The following is a 17,694-nucleotide window of genomic DNA, read 5'->3' as shown; positions in this document are numbered from 1 at the left end:
CGGCAGGGACTGGCCAGGGACGGGGACTTCCATCACACATGCATGTATTTTTTATTTTAAATTTGAAAACAAAAAACAAAACAAAAAAAAAAAACAAAAAAAAAAAAACCACCACAATGGAGAATAAGGTTTATCTTGATTTTCCTTGTTTAGATTGGATAAATCACTATAATCCTTCAGTAAAAAGGAACCCATCCTTTTACTTTGGAAAGTGATAGGGAAGATTCCGTGTCCTATGTGCCTGGGAAACAGGCAGACAGTCCACGCCAAGTGGCTTTAGAAACCTTGTCCAACTGGATTTTCTGTAGGTTGGGAATCTAAATCATTTCAGAACGTATTTCCCATTCTCTGTTAGTCTCTGTGCCTCGGTTTCCCGTGAGGCGGGAGTGTTAATGCTACCGACTGAAAAGGCTGCCTTGGATGTGAACGGTGTGGGAACAGCTCCTGCTCATGACTACTCAGAGAACCACAGGGCAGTGTTTGTGCCAGAAGCCAAATCACTAACGGAAAGCCAGCAGTACTCCGTGCTCAGAAGCAGCCTTTCCCATTCGTGTGGGGTTTTTTGGATGTTTCAATGCTGATCTAAAACTATCAAGCCATTAGAGAAGTGGCCATGAGACAGTGTAGGTTAAAGTCAGAGAGAGACTAAGAGTCTCGGCAATTTCGCCGGGCTTTCATTTCTACAGAGACCCTCTGGGATCATGCAGGCATAGACTAGCTACTATATAGTAGATTCCTGCTCTGAGTTAAATCAGCCCTTCCTAAGTCCACAGACTCATGCCTTCTCCTGCTTCTTTGTTCTCCCATTTTTCTGTTCTAAACACAGCCTCACACAGGTAAAATACACGTGGAATGGCATTTTTTAAAAAATTGTTTATTTTATATTTTGCTATACCTTTGAATGCATTTTAAAATGATTCTAAGGCTGTAATTCTGGATCAAGCAAATGGGTTTCCAAGCTGTGAAGCCCACGCCTAGGCAACAGGGTTTCAAGGCTGGTGTTACTGAGGGCCAGGCTCACTGCAATGTTCTAGGTACTTGGCTTCAAGCAATTCTTTCCTGGCTAATGTGTTCTATGTGGGCTGCTACTGGGCCCACTCCAAGACATTACTTAATACCCATCTGCAAAAGAATTACATAGAGTGCATGTTCCACTGTGGCTGATCTACAGGGTTTTTTGTTTTTTTGAAGAAAAATGCATCTTAGGTCAGCATTAAATGAACACATTACTCACTAAGCATGTAAAAGCCTCTAGCAGTGAGATTACTAAAAAATATTTCTTGAAATAGGAATAGAGGGGTGTCAGGCTGGTTTAAATGCCTGATTCTCCTGCCTCTGCCTCCCACATGCTGGGATCACAGGCTTATCCTACCAAACCTAGCTGGAAACGGTATTTTCTTTTAAGGAGTTCGGACTAGCCCTCTGCTACCTACCAGTCAACTACACAGGGAGCATGCCCAGAGAGATGAAGGACCTCAAAACAGGTCCCCTGGGCAAGGGTGGGACTGTGGGTGTATCGGGGTGCTCGGACTAACTTGTCCGCTTGTCAGTTCACTATCTGCTATGAATAAAAAACTCACTTGAAACACCTGGAGTTGGGCATGTTGAGTCATGCTTGCAACCCTGAGTCATGCTTGCAACCCAGGCAGACGGGTCTGGAATCTGAGGTCAGCCTGGGCTGTACACCAAGACCCTGTCTTTAAACAGAAACAGACAAAAACCCTAAATCTGAGCTTCTAAGGGGAAGTACTATGCAACTGTGAAAAATGAAAGCATGTGCCAAGATACTTTTCTTGCCTGATGCTGCAGATGGGATGAAGAGCCACCCTTCTCTTCCTCTAGGGATTATATATGATGTCACATATAATGCCATCATCCCTAGACCAAAAGCTCAGTGTGATGAGCCTCCGTGAAAGCCACACAAACCAGAGGTGGATATGACCAAAATAAATTTGATATGACCTCACTTCTATGGAGCCAGAGAAGTCATGCTCTGCTGCTGAGCTGTGTGACAGGACAGGAGAAGGTAGGGCAGGAAAGGCAGGTAGAACATTCACTGAGGCTGGGGAGAAGGATGGTGGGAGGGACCCCCCCCCACAGAGGCAATGGCTGTGGATGCTGCATTGATTACAGTCAAGCGACAAAAACAGAGGATGTGGGCCGTGAGAATAAGCTTAGCCCTCACTCGGGTCAAAGCCATTCCCCTGGAGACTGTTCTCCCCAGGGGTGAAACCACGTGAGGTACCATCCTGTCCAAGCAGAGGCTCGGATGCTGGCTTGCAGCTCGCTCTGCAAGTGAGAAGAGGCTCTGAGGGCAGCTATGACTAAAGACTCAATGCCAAGGTTTCTTTCTGCACGGAGCTTCTCTGGGCTGCGTGCAAAGCTTCTGTGGCCAATGCTGTTGTTGGCCTGAAGATTTCGATACAAGACATTTTCAATAATAAACACGCTCTACTGCGCTAGAAGTGACAACTAAGGGCAGGGCAACTTCTGTTTGACAAGCGACAACTTTTGGTTGTTCAACCTTCATACAAACACTATAGATCCCAAATGGATGGCAAAAACCAAACCGAACCAAAATAGAAGATGTGGTCACCTTGGGGGACCCATTCGGTGAAGTTGACAACTGTTGAAGGTATGGTTCCTGCTGTTCTCGGAGACTGTCTTGGCCATGGTTAACTGAGGCACCACACAGTGATGCCACACAAAAGAGGATGTTTCTGGTCATCCACAGCACATCACATGTTTGCAATTCCATACTTTATTCCAGGTCCCCGGGTGCATGACACTACTAAAACACCAGGTCCGCTTAAGTATACTTACTCTTGCAACAACGCTTGCGGGGGGGACACTGAGTTCATTAAAGGGGGTGACATTTCTTCAGGGTAATAGTCAGTCCTCTGTGGTTCAATTCCAGGTTCTATTTTAATTTTTTTCTGTAATATGGGCTTCTCGTATGATTCAATTACAGGTACTAAAAAATAAAAATAGAAAAATCATTCTACACACAATGTATCAATTTCAGCTTGTGAAAGCTCCCTTCATGGCTTCTAGCGACTACATTTTTCTATGTGTATTTCTTCTTCTCCTCTGGCAAGGGTCATAGCAATACTCAACTTGTGAGTCATCCTCACCTCTTCTGAAGCTGACAGAGGACCCTGCATGTCAAAAATTACAAAATCTGGCTATCCCCATAGTTCCCCTCTCTACAGTTGATAAACAGGTGGCTTTTAAGAGCCATTAGCAGCATGATCAGAAAGTGCTTAAGTCCCTTTTGTGTCCAGGGCTGTATTGGTACTCAGTAAATCAAAGTATAAAACTCACTGTGAAAGTAACTAATGGTTGGACGCTCTCCCAATATCAACACTTCAAAACAAAAACAGAAGAATTGCCTGGGACAGGCCAGGATGTCCTTTTGAGGACATAACAGCTCTGCCTGGTGTCCTCACCAGACTCCTGGCAGAGGTGCCGTCTATTAAGCAGGTGGTGGGTGTAGGGGCATGGCAGAATTTACCTGGCATGCCGCTGTTTGTATTGTCCATCTCTTCTGACAAGGAGACCATGAGAGGCTGCTGTAGATGGCTTGTGTACATAAAGGGGACAGGCTGTACGACAACGGGCTGGATGACAGGGAGGATGCCCGGGCTCCGGATCCCATGTCTGGAAAGTGCAGCTGCCATCACCGGTGGCATGGACAATGGTACTCCAAAGGGTTGCACACCAGGAGAAGGCGGGGAGTATTTCTTGATGGGCGGGCTGGAGGACGGCATGCTGAGCCCAGGTGATGCTCTCCGGTGGGATGAGAATTTCAGAGAGGAAGGAGAACCACCAGCAGCGGGCGGGGAGCCCCGCTTGTTCACAGTGAGGTCCACTGGCTCCATCTGTATCCCGTGAGTGAGGCCTTCTGGGGTCTGGAAGAACTTGTCAGGTAACGGTGTGGAGTAAATGACCCCGTACTTGTTGGGCTTCATCGATTCTATGTAATTTGATGGGTAGGACTATCGGAAACGAGAGAAAAAAAAATGGCTAAGTATAAGGAGACATACTTTAGATCTAGAGGTGCTTGATCCCCCACAAAGCTATAGGAGAGATGGTTTAGCAGATGCTAGGACGTAAGGTTGCTGGTCCCCAAGAAAAACTGAAAACTGAAATTCATGCTTTTCATACTCAGTGAGAAGGCTGATGACACACCCGGCAGGCCACATCATGGAGGGTTTGAGGCCTTCATTAGGAGCCAGCACTGAAGGCTCTGAGAGCAAGCCAAACCACATAACCCGCTCTGGCTGACCGGGAACTCCTCTCCCTTGTCAGCATTGAAGTAAAAGTGTGTTCCACCATGGCCAGCACACTATTCATTCTGAGAATCCCTGGCTATGGCTTTGACTGGGATTACTCTTGGCTCACACTCTTTCTTCTCTGGGTCAGATGGGCTCAATCTCTGCATAGCTATGAACTGCAATTGTTTTCCCTTACAGAGAAGTGCCTCTCTGGACCTGGTACCATCAAAGCACCCAGGACTGGGAGACCAGACGAAGAGACTTGCAGGGATGGGCTTACTCCCTCCAGGACAGGACAGCTGTAAAGGAGTAACAAGGAGCTCTCTTCCGGGAAGCTAAGGTGAGGATACAAGATACCTATGTACTCCACATCACTTCATTCATGACGTGCCGGGTTGCCCTATGAGACAGGATCTAACTCTATATAGCCCAAGCTGGCTTTGAACTTACATCAATCTTCCTGCCTCTGCCCCCAAGTGTTGGTCTGCACCAGCATACAAGGCTCTATCTGTCATTAGAAGCAGCCACACCCACCTAAGTATACCACAAGGTAAGAGGTTCAGTTTATACGGCCAAGTGAACATTAAGCCTATTTAAATTTAATTAAAATAGGTATCATTAAAAGAACAAGGCTCACTTAAGAAAAAAAAAAAAAGCAGACATTATACAAAGAGGATCTCAGTAATTAACTCCAGGAAGAAGCTTCATGGGCTTTAATTCTCCAACGGACACAGACCTGGCGGGAGGCAAGACTTCATGGAATGGATGGAGGACAGCAATGTGTAATGTGGAGGCTTCCTCATCTTGAGCCCTGCTCTTCCGAGACCTCCCACTGACCTAGATTTTAAGGCGCACAGTTCCTGGCAGCTGAACGGGAAGTAGAATGAGGACATCCCTCCACTGTTGTCACTACTGGACTGTCTATCCGTGGCACGAATTTAAGATAAGTGAGAATTCAGGCAGAACCTGGGGGATCTGCAAACTTAATGATACCCGCAGGCTTCTCAAAGTGATCGAGGAAGAAAAAGCCACACATCAAGCTGAGTTTAACACGTACTGTGCATATATACTTAGTGCAAATGGATGTCCCTCTCCTCCATGCTGCCTGCAAGTCTCCATCGAAGACCCAGGCTAGGTGTAGGGAGGTACTCTGGGACAACTCCAGGTCCATAATTAACTATTTCCAGCTCAACCGCCTCACAAAAGGAGAAGAAATATAGTCCTTCCTTGGCCCACCAGCAAGTCTGAGAATCTTCTCTAAGCCAGGTTTAAGTACTTGGGTGGAGCACACAGCTTACAGCAGGGGCTACCACCAATGTGGCAGGCCCAGAATAAAACTTGATGCACATCAGGTGTGACTTGTGATGTTAATTCCACTAAGCTCTAGACCACTCCTGTCTTCTAAGTGCACAAGTGTGGCTGAACAGGTCCCACATACACACCAGAAGCACTTGTTAGATTAAAAAATAAATTCTCAGGGCACTGACAGGTGTGGATGGACACCACAATGTCCTCCACTGTGTCTTCTGCAACATAGTTGTCAAAAGACGAGACTCAAAGTTCCACCAGCTCCACCCTGGCTCTTTCTTCTCTTCTGTTGAAACACACACCTATTGTCCACACCTCTGCTGTGTGCACATACGTGCTGACTGCTGCTTGTCACCAGAATGTGAGGCAAGAGCTCCAGAAGTTCTCAGTGAATGTCTGGGATGAATTAACCTACTTTCTGCAGGTCTTTGATCTTGGCAAGGCTAGGGGTAGTGCAATACTTTTGATTCTTAGCGACATGAGGATTGGGGGGTGGTGTTGGACATTCCCCCAGAGGACTCACTATTACTTTTAAAGAGAGACTTTCCAGTTTCATATTTTATTAGGATCAGCTTTGAAGAGTTTTTTTCACAAGACAGTAAGTGGGTGGGACAGGAACAGGAAATCTCTACTGCTGATGAACATGAAAAAAGGGGCATCTGTGACAGGCTACTTAGGAGTCCTCAGACCACAGGTGGGGCTGTGTGCACAGGAAGGTGTGGCATGTTCATAAACACTTGCTCTGGGCTTAGCAAATGCTCTGAGGCAAACAGAAGACTTTCTGTCCACCTGGCCCAGGAAAACCACCAAGAGTTCTGTTGGGACAGAGCAGGGGAAATGACTGGTTTTAAGTACTTCTCAAAGTACAAGGAGTCTGCTGGGTGAAAAGATTCAACAGAGGAAAAGAAAAAGAGAAAAAAAGGGAATTTAGAGAAAGATTTAAAAAGTATTTTTTTTCCTTTGATTTGTTTTCTTTCCTATCAATTGAATCGGAACGCTAGTTTTCAGTCTCTGCTCTAAGGCATTTTGATCACTTGCACAGGTCTTACCATGGTTTACAGTTCAGTAAAAGAATGGTGTTTCTCCACCTTTTCTAAACTACGACAAAACATAACAAATAATGAGACTGCATTGGCTAGGGTTTTCTTTTAAAAAAGAGAAAGGTGGCAGTGGGGACCGACAACAGGCACACGGACAGTCACAACAGCCTTGTCATGTTTTTTGTGTTGGGATTAGAAAAAAAATCTTAAGGCTGGAGAGATGAGTCAGTGGTTCACAGCACTGGCGGATCTTGCAGAAGACCCAGGTTTGGTTTCCAGCATCTACCCGGCAGCGAGACACTGTCTGCGACTCCAGTTCTAGGGGACCCAATATCCTTTCCTCCTCCTCAGACACCACGTGTGTTGACACAAATTCATGCATGCAATCCTAGGACACAGAAGGCTGAGGCAGGAGGACTGCCATGAGTTAAGGACAGAAAGGGACACACAGCAAGACTGTGTCAAGCAAAACAAAAACAAACTTACAAATGTCCCATGCTGCTGGTAACATGTGCTCTCTGAGTCCCCCAGTTCATCTTGGGGTGCGGGAGACGAAATGTGACCATCTGTACATTATTTCAATTATATGTGTGTGCTGCTGTTTTTGTTTTATTTTTGTTCTTTTTGATTGGTCTTCAGGTCACCTGGGAAGAGGGACTTCAACTGAGGAACAACTGTCTCTATCAGACTGGCGTGTCAGCAAGTCTCTGGGGCATTTTCTTGTCTAACAATCACCCCTGGGCCAGTGGTTGGAGAGTTCGCTCCTGAGCAGGCCGGTGAGGAGAGCTCCTCCAAGGTTTCTGCCTCAGGCTCCTGCTTGGGCTTTTTTTTTTTTTTGCAGTGATCTAGAGTGGAAGTTGAAATAAACTATTTCCTCCCCAAGTTGCTTTTGGCCATGGTGTTAATCACAGCAGTGGGAGCAAAGTAACAATTCCGAATGTATAAAATAAAAATGAATTTTCTTTTCTTTGCCCCCCAGTTAAGCACACATGCGCAGCACTTGGGTATCTCATACTGAACTCATAATGTGGGTCCTTGGGTTAAGTGCACTCGGGCTCGTGAGATGTAGTGTCTTGCCTGATTAAGAACGGATGGATGGACATCAGTCAAGTGTATCACTGATGGCCACATGCCATTTATAAACATTGTATTTTTATAGATGTTACATCTCTGTTACAAAGTACAGATACAGATGAGGCTATCTTTCCCAGAAGATAATCACGCTGAGAGAAAGGGGGCGGAAGAAGGGGCATGCAGCAAAGCCTTAGCCCAGTGTCCTCCACCTTCCTAATGCTGAGACCCTTTAATACACAGTTCCTCATGTTGTGCTAACCCCCAACCATAACAGTATTTTGTTGCTACTTCATAACTATGTTTTTGCTGTTATGTAATATATGTAATTGTAATATACAGGATATCTGATGCACAATCCCCCAAAGGGTTCGAGACCAATGCTTGAGAATCACTGCCTTAGAAGAAAAGTCTACTTTCTTTTTTCAAGAATATAATTTTAATTGTTCAACTATTACACTCGGGCACATGATAACTGCCTTATCTAGCTGTTGTGCTAGGATGTAAAGGTTATTTCCTTAAAGACCCTCTCCCTGACTTTTTGTTGCAGATGAACAGTAACCGGCTTATTAACATGGTTACTGACTTCCAAACAACTTGGAGTGACCCTGTGTCTCCTATATTTGTAGCAGGAACTTCAGCAGCCAGAATGATCTAATTTTGCAACCACTGTCATTCCCAACCTTCAAATACACACCCAGGCCAAGACTTTTTTCCCCTTGTGAATATTTTCCGAACCCATGGAAGAAAAGAGCAGGGCAGAGAGTGACTGCTGCCTTGTTAGTCAGTGACTACTAAACCACACCCCGTCTAAACTGCTCTGGCTTTGATAGTCGGCCACCTTGTCACCTGTGTCTCACCTCTATGGCCCTAGGACCGGACCTACACAAACACCTAGACTGAGTTTTAGTCCCCTGTGTCTGTGTAGGGTTATAGCCTGGCTCACCAGAGGGGCTGACTTAGCACCAAGGCTTATGAAGAACCAGTAGACGCAATTCCTACCCATCCACACACTCTTCCAAGTGAGATATGATCTGGTCTCACTGCCAAGTCGTCCCCCCCCCCCAAAGCCATCTCTCCTAGAGCCGAGGCCCCATATGGCTTCGGTCAATGCTTTCTGTCTTCCTCTTAAGAGAAAAAAAAATCACTTTATTCTCAAAGTGTTTCACACACACATTTGTAAACTTAACTTTCACTGTGAACAGATCGGCCTATGCTTGACCTTATCTAGGGGTTTGGGGATGGTGACACCTTGTTTATTACTGGGGGCTTTGAGAAACGACACTTGTCAAATGCCTGTCAAACAAGAAGCACTTTAGGAAACGAACACAGCACACAATGTTATCAGTTAAGACCGTTGGTCAGTTTGGGGAAGCTTACCACCGAGACGGGGTCCATGGCCTCTTGCTTGACAGGAACTGGGTCAAACATGAGCATTCTTTTAGTTGAGCCTTCTAGGGTGTTCTGAGGTCTGGCCTAGAAAACAAAAACAACATGCCTAGTCTTAATACCGAGCTCACATAAACCGAGGAGAAGATCTTTTTACCTCCTAGCTTCATTCTATCTTCTCTCTCACTTCCCTTACCTACTCGAAAATGCCCTTTCCCATAATCCAAACCAGGCCTCACAGGCCGGGCTAACTGAAAGTGGCATTTCTAATACAGATACACAAACCCTGACATTTCTGGAACAATATGTACAGCCTCTTCTGCCAGGAAACCTTGCATGGCATCTCTGGGCAGCTAAGCAGCAGCTCCGCCCCAACCCTGTGCTCGTCAGAAGCAAACAGCGAGGAAGAAACCCAGACGCAACCACTGACACCGGTTTAACCTCCAAACCTGTTTAAGTGAACATATAGTACACATACTGTTCAGTACCTGTATGATTACTTATTTTTTTTAAAGATCTATTTATTTATTATACACAGTGTTCTGCATATATATCTGCATGTCGGAAGAAGGCACCAGATCCCATTACAGATGGTTGTGAGCCACCATGTGGTCGCTGGGATTTGAACTCAGGACCTCTGGAAGAGCAGCCAGTGCTCTCAACCTCTGAGCCATTTCTTAATTCTTTATTGAATATGGATTCAAAGCATCAAACCACACTGCTCTGTGGCAAGATCAAGAACCGTGTCACGCCTTTAATACCAGCACTCGGGAGGCAAAGGCAAGTGGGTCTCTGTGAGTTTGAAGCCAGCCTGGTCTACAAAGTAAGTTGAGGACAGCCATGGCTACGCAGAGAAACCCTGCCTCAAAACAAAACAGAACTAAACAAAACTTGTCACCTTTCATTAGAAACAAGGCTAATGAGATGTCTCGGCAGCAAGCATGTCTGCTAAGCCTGGCTACCAGTTACCACACCAATCATGAGCAAGCTGCCCTTTACAAGCACACACACACACACACACACACACACACACACACACACACACAGAGAGAGAGAGAGAGAGAGAGAGAGAGAGAGAGAGAGAGAGAGAAATAAAACAAAAAAAAAACCACTGTTGAATCCTTATGTTTCCGACAGTTTCCAAAATGTTCACTACTAGAAACAGCACCAACGCTCTGTACTGGTGTCCTACACAGCTTAATTTTTATGGTAGAATTAAAAATTCTTCCTTTTGATGGTCTCCACATGATACATTGTTTTTCTTTGAGTTACTAAGGCTGAACCTTTTTCATCCTTTTTCTCCATTTACATTTCTTTGGGAGAAGTCTACTTGGGTCCTGAGACACACACCCCACCCACAACACTGCTTCCTGGACACGCTTCCTACATTACCTGCTGTCACTGGAACGTGAAGCAACGCCCACCTTGAGCTTATCCTGCTCTGGAACTCCAAACCCACTGCGAAGAACCACCGGCTGGCTGCTACGCAGACCTCACGCAACCGCAGAGCCTTCCTATCCCAACTTGGTTTGCGTGCTTACTGCTCTGACTCAAAGCAAGGGCTTTACAGGTCCCTCTCGCTCGAGTGGCTAAATGAGCAAGTGTCTCCTGAGAATGTGGTGAACTCAAGCACTAGGAAGACCGATAGAGGGGGACTCCCACAAGTTTGAGGCTAGCCTGGGCTAACATCAAGACCCTGTCTCAAAAAAAAACTAAAAACCCTGTACAGGCTGTGGAGATGGTTCAGTGGTTAAGAATACATAGCTGCTCTCACAGAGTGGCTCACAGCCACCTACAACCTCAGCCCATGGGCTCCATGGCACCCTCTCCTGGCCTTCATGGACCCCTGCACACAGCCACATAGCCGCATGATTTCAGATAAAAATAAGATCTTTAAAAGAAGTTCCGTGTTCTAGACCCTTTGCGTGGTCTAACTCAGTATGGAGAATGCGGTGCCCACGTCTACTGTATAGTTCTAGCAGTTCCCTTAAAGACATTCATATATAAGCAGAAGTGTGGTACCGGTGGCTCTCTTCCTTCAGCCTGTCAATGGGGCCTCTTTAACTTTCACGGTAACATTTAAATTCTACCCACCAACACAATTAACCCTCCTAGACCCTAGGATGCAAATATAAATAATCTGCAAATACAACGTGACACCAAGCTGCTTAACTCTACGGTGCCATGACCCTCCCAGGTTTCCCTGCAAAAGTCAAAATGACAGCAAAAAAAAAAAAAAAAAAAAAAAAAAAAAAAAAAAAAAAAAACAAAAATAAAAAAAATAAAAAAAAAATAAAAACCTGGGCAATCCTATCAGGAAGAAAGAAATTGTGTCTTGGCATCTAATAACTGGTCCCAACTGAGCAACACACGGGTAGGGCTCTAAGACCTGTCCAGCAGCTTTAGAGACCACTGGTACCTTCTGTTCCCCTTGATAAGGTCAGACAGTTTTAGCAGCTTCCCACCAATATCTTAGTCTTTTAAATGGAGTTCAATCTCTCAGAATCTATCCCACAGGACAAGCTTATCTTGGGTCTCACATTCCCAGGTGTGGAAGGAAAGAGACTCAGACTACAGCCTAACCCAGCCCCAGGAAGGCAATCTTCTCACAAGACGGATACAGAGCATGCTCCTTTCTCGAGTTACAGGATCCCTTTCCCTTGGAAGTGCTCATCTCAGCAGATGTACAGTTTTTGGATTTGTGGTATGTACTAAACACACACCTGACCACATGTACTAGTTTCAAACCCCAGAGCAATACATAAAGCAAATAAATGAGGCCCGGAACACCTAACTGTTAGTAAAAGCTTCCAGGTGTGGGGGTATATGTTTGGATAAAACTGATGCAAGAGGAGGCCTCAAGTTCAAGGCCATTCTTAGCTCACAACTGAGGGGGAACAGGGTCTGACTTCACATACCTGTGTGACGATGTTTAAGTGCATTAAATCTATAGCTAAAAAGTTTAAACGTAACAACGGGGAAAGACGCAGAAAGGATAGCAAGAAAATGGAGCATACCAGTGCACATCAGCACCGGAACAACAGCAGCAATTCCTCTGTACCAACCGCCTTGGCCCCTGCTTTAGGCTTTATGGGTTCTGGTGAGGAACCAGGAAAGAGGGGGTACAACTCTTGGCAGAATGCTTGCCTAGCACAATCCCTCATACTTGAATTAAAGTTAATATTAAAACCAGGAAAGAATGAACACAGCACTACCAATGTGCCTTCTAAAACGCAAGCTAAGACCTGGGACAGTCAGGATCCTTAAGCGTGGTTGGCAGCTGCTGTTATCCAGGGACGATGTTCTGCACTTATCATTATCCTTTTTTTTAAAGCGAGATTTTCTTCTTTTGAAACAGAGTCTCACTATATAGCCTCAGCTGACCTAGGTCTCCACCTGCCTCCCAAGTGCTAAAATGACAGATGCATACTACCACACCTCCTACATTTTAAAAAAGGGATTCTGAAACCAAAGAATCATTTGCTTACCATACTGGCAGCAGTTCTAAGGAAAACCGGTAGGTGGCGCACAAAAACAGGCTTTGGAGCCTTAAGACTCCTGCAGAAGATTGGAGTGTAGTGACCTCAGAGTCTTTAAAACCTTGTGGGTTTTAACCAAGTTGAGGAATCCTATTAACCACTTTATACAGGCATTTCAGAGACAAGAAAGCCTCAACTGAGTTTGTTTCTTTACATCGTAGTTCTGTTAGCAAAACCCTCTCAATCTAAATTAAGCAATGGCAGGGGGCAAAACTTATTTTTGTTTATAAGTTACTGAGGTTTTAAAAACCAACAATATAGGAAAATCACCCCCCCCCCAAATAATTTCTCATAATTGGAACAACTGGGTCACTCTGTGGGGAAGAGCTTGTAAAACTGAATTTTCATTTAAAAGTGATGTCTCTTCGGGAGCCCTCCTCCCTTCTCCTTTTGACTGCACATTATCAAACCAAGGGTCGAATTTCTGTCCGAATGTAACTGTAGAGTTATATATTAGAAGCCTGGAGAGTCATTTAGGTGACATCTAGAAATGGTAGCGTTCCTGCAGTCTGTGAGGTTCAGGGTCCAACCGTTTCAGAAGGGAGGCAATGAATGGGGTGGAAGGTGAAGAAAATCAAGAGTTCTCAGCTCCTAGAGAACAAAGCAAGATCTGCCTAACCCTAAGGCTTGTCCCAGTTACCTGCTTCCTTTAAAGGGGACCTAAGCCAGGTGTCCAGAGAACGGACCATTAGACAGCCCAACACGCAATCAGCGAGCACCATTTCACTCCAATTTTCAAAAGAGGAAGTATATGTTACTGGTCCCCGCCCTCACTCTCCAAAGGAACTGACAGGGTGAGATCCGAGCTGGCTGTGTATCTTGGCCAGGAGGGCAAGCGCCGTCCCTGGAGCTGAACTTCCTTTCTCGAGAAGCCTTCCTTAGCAAACTCTCCGAATGCTCCCAGTGACTGGTACTACAGGAAGTGCCATGCAATGGCCTGGCCAGAAACGCGGAGGGGCAGGCACCCTAAGCCAAGTTTGTTCAGTGGTGCTGGCACCTACCTTGGAAGGCTGTCCAGTTTTCACACCACCCAAGGGCTCACCCACCTTACTCTCCCACCGCCGACCTGAACAGAATTCCACTCGGTACTTCTGAATCCTTGCCTCTCAGCAATTATTCCTGCTTTAACGTGTTTTGTAAAAGGGAGAAGTTCATGATTTCGTTTCAGATGGGATGCGGATGACCCAGGGAGCCAGCGATCCGCCCTCCCCTCGCTCTGAAGGAGCCACCCAATTTTACATTTCTGCCTCCACCCACCGGCTCCACCCCATGGAGAGTAGCCAGGGCAAGTCCAACTTGTCCAAACAGGACATAGCTTCAGATAAGATTCTGCCCACACCCTGTACTTCGGAAAGACCAAGTGAAGCAATTGATTTTACATGTAAATAAGGACAGGTGGAAAGGCAGCGACTGAGCAGAGTCCCTCCCGGTCCCCGAGCACACCGTGGGGCGGCGGAGACCCAAACGTATATATTCTTCAGACCGGCTCTCAGAGCACCTGGTTGGTACTTGGGTTACACATTTGTTTTCCTCCTTTACTCTCGCTGACAATTCTGTGTTTTAGTTTTTAAGGGCAGGCAACCCAAGATAAATTGAAAGATACCCACAAAGTCTTCTTAATCCTGCTGTGTACACAGCTCAAAAAAGACCTCGCCTGCGTCCTCGCGTCTCTCTGAGGCGTTATATAATCAAATCCAGAAAGGCTGCGTGAGGCCACGGGGCCTGTCATCTGCCTGGCTCACTAGGTGCCCTCCCTATCACTGGAGACCCACCTCACTCCACCCTGCTGGGCCTCCACCCACGGGGCCCCACCCTGCAGGGAGTGGGAAGGCTGGGAGGGACCTGACTGGCTCCAGGCTGCAGCCAGTTCCTGGAAATTCCACCCTGAACCAAGGATGGCTGGAACCTTAAAAATAACCAGAAAGAACTATGGGGTGGTGTAGTCCCCAGTGCCTGGAGTCTCACTGAACTTTACCTCAGAGGACTGCGCCTTCCATACAAAGCCGTGCAGGGGGAAGGTGCCCGCCCCTACGAGAGTAAACGCAAACCAGAAAGCACTTGCAACCTTTGCTGGACAACATGGCTCCAGTCCAGCCCACCCTCCTCCTCCCCACAGTCCCTGCTTTAAGAGGCTGCCCCTCCTTAACTCCCATTTGCCTTATTTTCTCATCTTTCACCATGGAAACCTAAGGTCATCTGTAAAAGTCTGCCCCACCCCTTTTCTCTCCGTTTCCACCACAGCCACAGGGGGCCAGGTCCTCAGGCCTCCCGCTGGAGTCCTGGGGGTGGGCAGTGATGCAGCTTAGCCCCTTTGCCAGCAGGCCATACCTCATCTAGTCCCTCCTCCATGGGAGCCTGGGGCTGCCAGGGTGAGGCTAGCTGCTCGTGCTTCCAAACCAATCCAGGCTCCCCAAGCGGCCCTGGTTCCCCCTCCCCAACACCGAGCTTTTGTTCACTTTTGGCCCTGATGCTGGGCAACAGTGTGGTATGCCCTCCCTCCTCTTCCGGCTTATCTAAATCCTCCTAATTCTTCAAAGACCTGCTCAAGGCTCTCCCCACCCTATGTGGCCAGCTGACTGCTCCCCACTACCTCCAGGTTGGCCTCCTCTTGCCTCGCAAAGCTAGCAAGGTGTGTCTCCTACCCCTACCAATGGGATCCAGGCAGGCCCCTTCCCTGACACCTTAGAAAGCTCTCTTACCCAGAAGGGCTACCAAAAACAAAGTTGTTTCTGTGCTAGGCCCAACGAAGTAAGAACAAAACAAGCAACCCTTCCCCAATAGTAATAATTACAAGTGACCGAGCCTTGAGAAGGACTTCCGAAGTCACCTCCCCAGAATACACTTGAAATGTTCCTAAACAGGTTCAAAGGGGGAGGGAGGGCCCAGCCCTGCAGGAAATTAGTGATCAAACTTCCTTAAGGAAGTTAGTGCCCCTAACCTTAGTCTGGCCTATACAGTCTCCAACGAGGCTCCCACCATCACCTTCAAACACATTTCCCCCACACCCACCCATGGAGGTCTTTAAAGTAAGCCTGGTATCAAGGGCTCTAAAAGCCTACAATAGAATAGTAAGAGGGTAGGGACAGGAGTTTATCTTGTTTTCTAATGATAATACTTCTGCCTGGTGTGGGACACATCTTGGGAGTCACAGTTCTCTGGAGGGATACACAGGGCTGCTACCACTCTGACACTAGCCTGGGCTACAAGGAGAGACCCTGCCTCAAAACCAACAGATCATACTTTGTTGACCAATGAAAACAAAGGCCATGGGATGTGTCTGTCCCACTAGTCACCACCACCTTCATGATAAATGTCCTGTTCTTTTCTTTACTCATCTGTGTTTCATGCCTCGAGTGGGAACTGCCTTCTCATTTCACAATAAAAACACTTCAAGGGCGGGGCCTAACAAGCTGCCAAGTTCACACAGCTGGGAGAGCAAGGATTCGAACCCAAGTTCACCATCCTTTTGACTTCAAGGCCAAGGATTTGGCACACCACTCAACTCAGAGAGAGGAGTACACTCTAGGGGGGTCTTCTGTGAAAAGGCTGGTCCTTGCAGGGAGATGGAGTTCAGTGATAATAGTATAGTAGCCAACAGGGATGATTTTTTAACCTGCCTCTTCTTTCTAAGCCTATCTGGACAGGATCAAAAGCTACATTCTGAAGGCTCCCAATTAGGTTATTGTTCTTGCTAGCCAATGCACCTGCAATTGGTCCATAAAGCTGCTGAGAAAAAAATTGGCAGCTTTTACCCAAGTAAATACGGAAATCCTCACAGTAACTGTACAAAGGCGGAGGGGTCAGGTCTTCGTCCCCATTTTAGAAATGAGGAAACAGAGGGACTTGTCCACATTCGTGGAGCTGAAGCCAAGAACCAGAGTGTGCCTGTTGACAGACCAGAGCTTTTCTGTGCTGCACACCCAGGGTGGAGGGAGCCATTTTTTTTGGGTGGAATCACCTCCCCCTGGGGTCACTCCCCAACCCAGAGGGTGTGTATGCACATTGGTCCATGGTAAGCTGCAAGCAGTGCCACAAGGAGGTTCCAAGAGCAATTAAGATTTCAAAATGCCTTTCCAGGTTAGCTCACTCGCTGCAGCCTCTCTATCCTGTGGCACAACTCAGAATGACTGCACAGAACGTGAGGTTACCAGTAATGACCAGGTGCTCAATAAATACCTTCGAGATGAACAAAGGTATATGGATATCAAACTACACTTCTCAAGTCAGGATAAACATGAAGGGCAAGAACCCGGGAGGAGCACTGGTCCAAGGCCAGTGAAGCCAGCATGGTTAAATAAAAAAAAAAAAGGTGAACCCTTGAAGGGGTGAGAGGAGACCAAAGTACCATGTTTGGAGAAGTGAACAGGAAACTGATCTTACCAATCAAAGTATCCAGGGGTGCAGAGCTTCGAAGGTTCCAGGGCATAAAGTACAAGAATAGGTAAAGAGTGGATGGTACTGATTAGACTCCAACAGTAAGCAGTTCTTGGAAAGAATGGCAGAGGCCCCAGGAGACAAACCCAGGCAGCTCTCCAGGGTAGAGGCTGACTTCAACCATCTCCATTCCCTCTATCCTGTCTGGACTGGACCAAGCTCCCCGGATGGGGCTTGACTCCAGCCCCGAGAGCCATCTCTTGCATGATCCCTAAACCTTCAAAGATGGTCAACTAGAGAAAGTCCCAGACCAGGCTGAACACGAGATGATTCTCCTGAGAGGGAGAAAGCTAGATCAGGGGTAGAACTGACTGCGCAGTCGCAGATGGCCAGGAACCTGTACTTGTCAGTTGTTGCTCCATCTTTCCACCACCCTCCTCAACAATTAGCTGGGGAAATGATAATGCACTCAGCCTGCCAACACAATGCAAATGAGTTTCAAAAGCCTCAAGGAACCAGTTTTTGCCAAAGGACTTTACTGAAAACGCGCAGAACAGTTCTGTCTACTGGTCCACATTCCTTGTGCAGACAGTAGAGAAACATATATACTTTTTTTTCTCCTTTTGCTTTAGAAGAAAGTATCTTTAGTCCCAAATCACAAAGTATCGACAGTGCCCTGTTTCCCTACTAACTTTC

The 17,694-nt window shown here is 46.6% G+C and overlaps 1 protein-coding gene across 3 annotated transcripts in view; it reads right to left on the bottom strand.

Moving 5' to 3' along the window:
• LOC308427852 (Krueppel-like factor 3) overlaps nucleotides 1-17,694 on the bottom strand; it is a 219,130-nt gene that overhangs the window by 196,679 nt on the left and 4,757 nt on the right. For 2 of the 3 annotated variants that reach the window (XM_080926107.1, XM_080926109.1), the window contains exons 2-4: nucleotides 9,077-9,172; nucleotides 3,515-3,998; nucleotides 2,824-2,974 (exon numbers count right to left, since the gene is read on the bottom strand). In XM_080926107.1, coding sequence (XP_080782233.1) covers nucleotides 2,824-2,974; nucleotides 3,515-3,998; nucleotides 9,077-9,133 — 692 coding nt within the window. In that variant the 5' untranslated portion in view covers nucleotides 9,134-9,172. Of the gene's footprint in view, nucleotides 1-2,823; nucleotides 2,975-3,514; nucleotides 3,999-9,076; nucleotides 9,173-9,281; nucleotides 9,338-17,694 lie in introns of those variants that run through there. The other variant, XM_080926106.1, reaches the window with a different exon arrangement.

The sequence above is a fragment of the Micromys minutus genome (genome assembly GCF_963924665.1).
Source record: "Micromys minutus genome assembly, chromosome: 1".
Lineage (NCBI taxonomy): Eukaryota > Metazoa > Chordata > Mammalia > Rodentia > Muridae > Micromys > Micromys minutus.
This window is presented reverse-complemented; position numbering and strand designations above follow the sequence as displayed.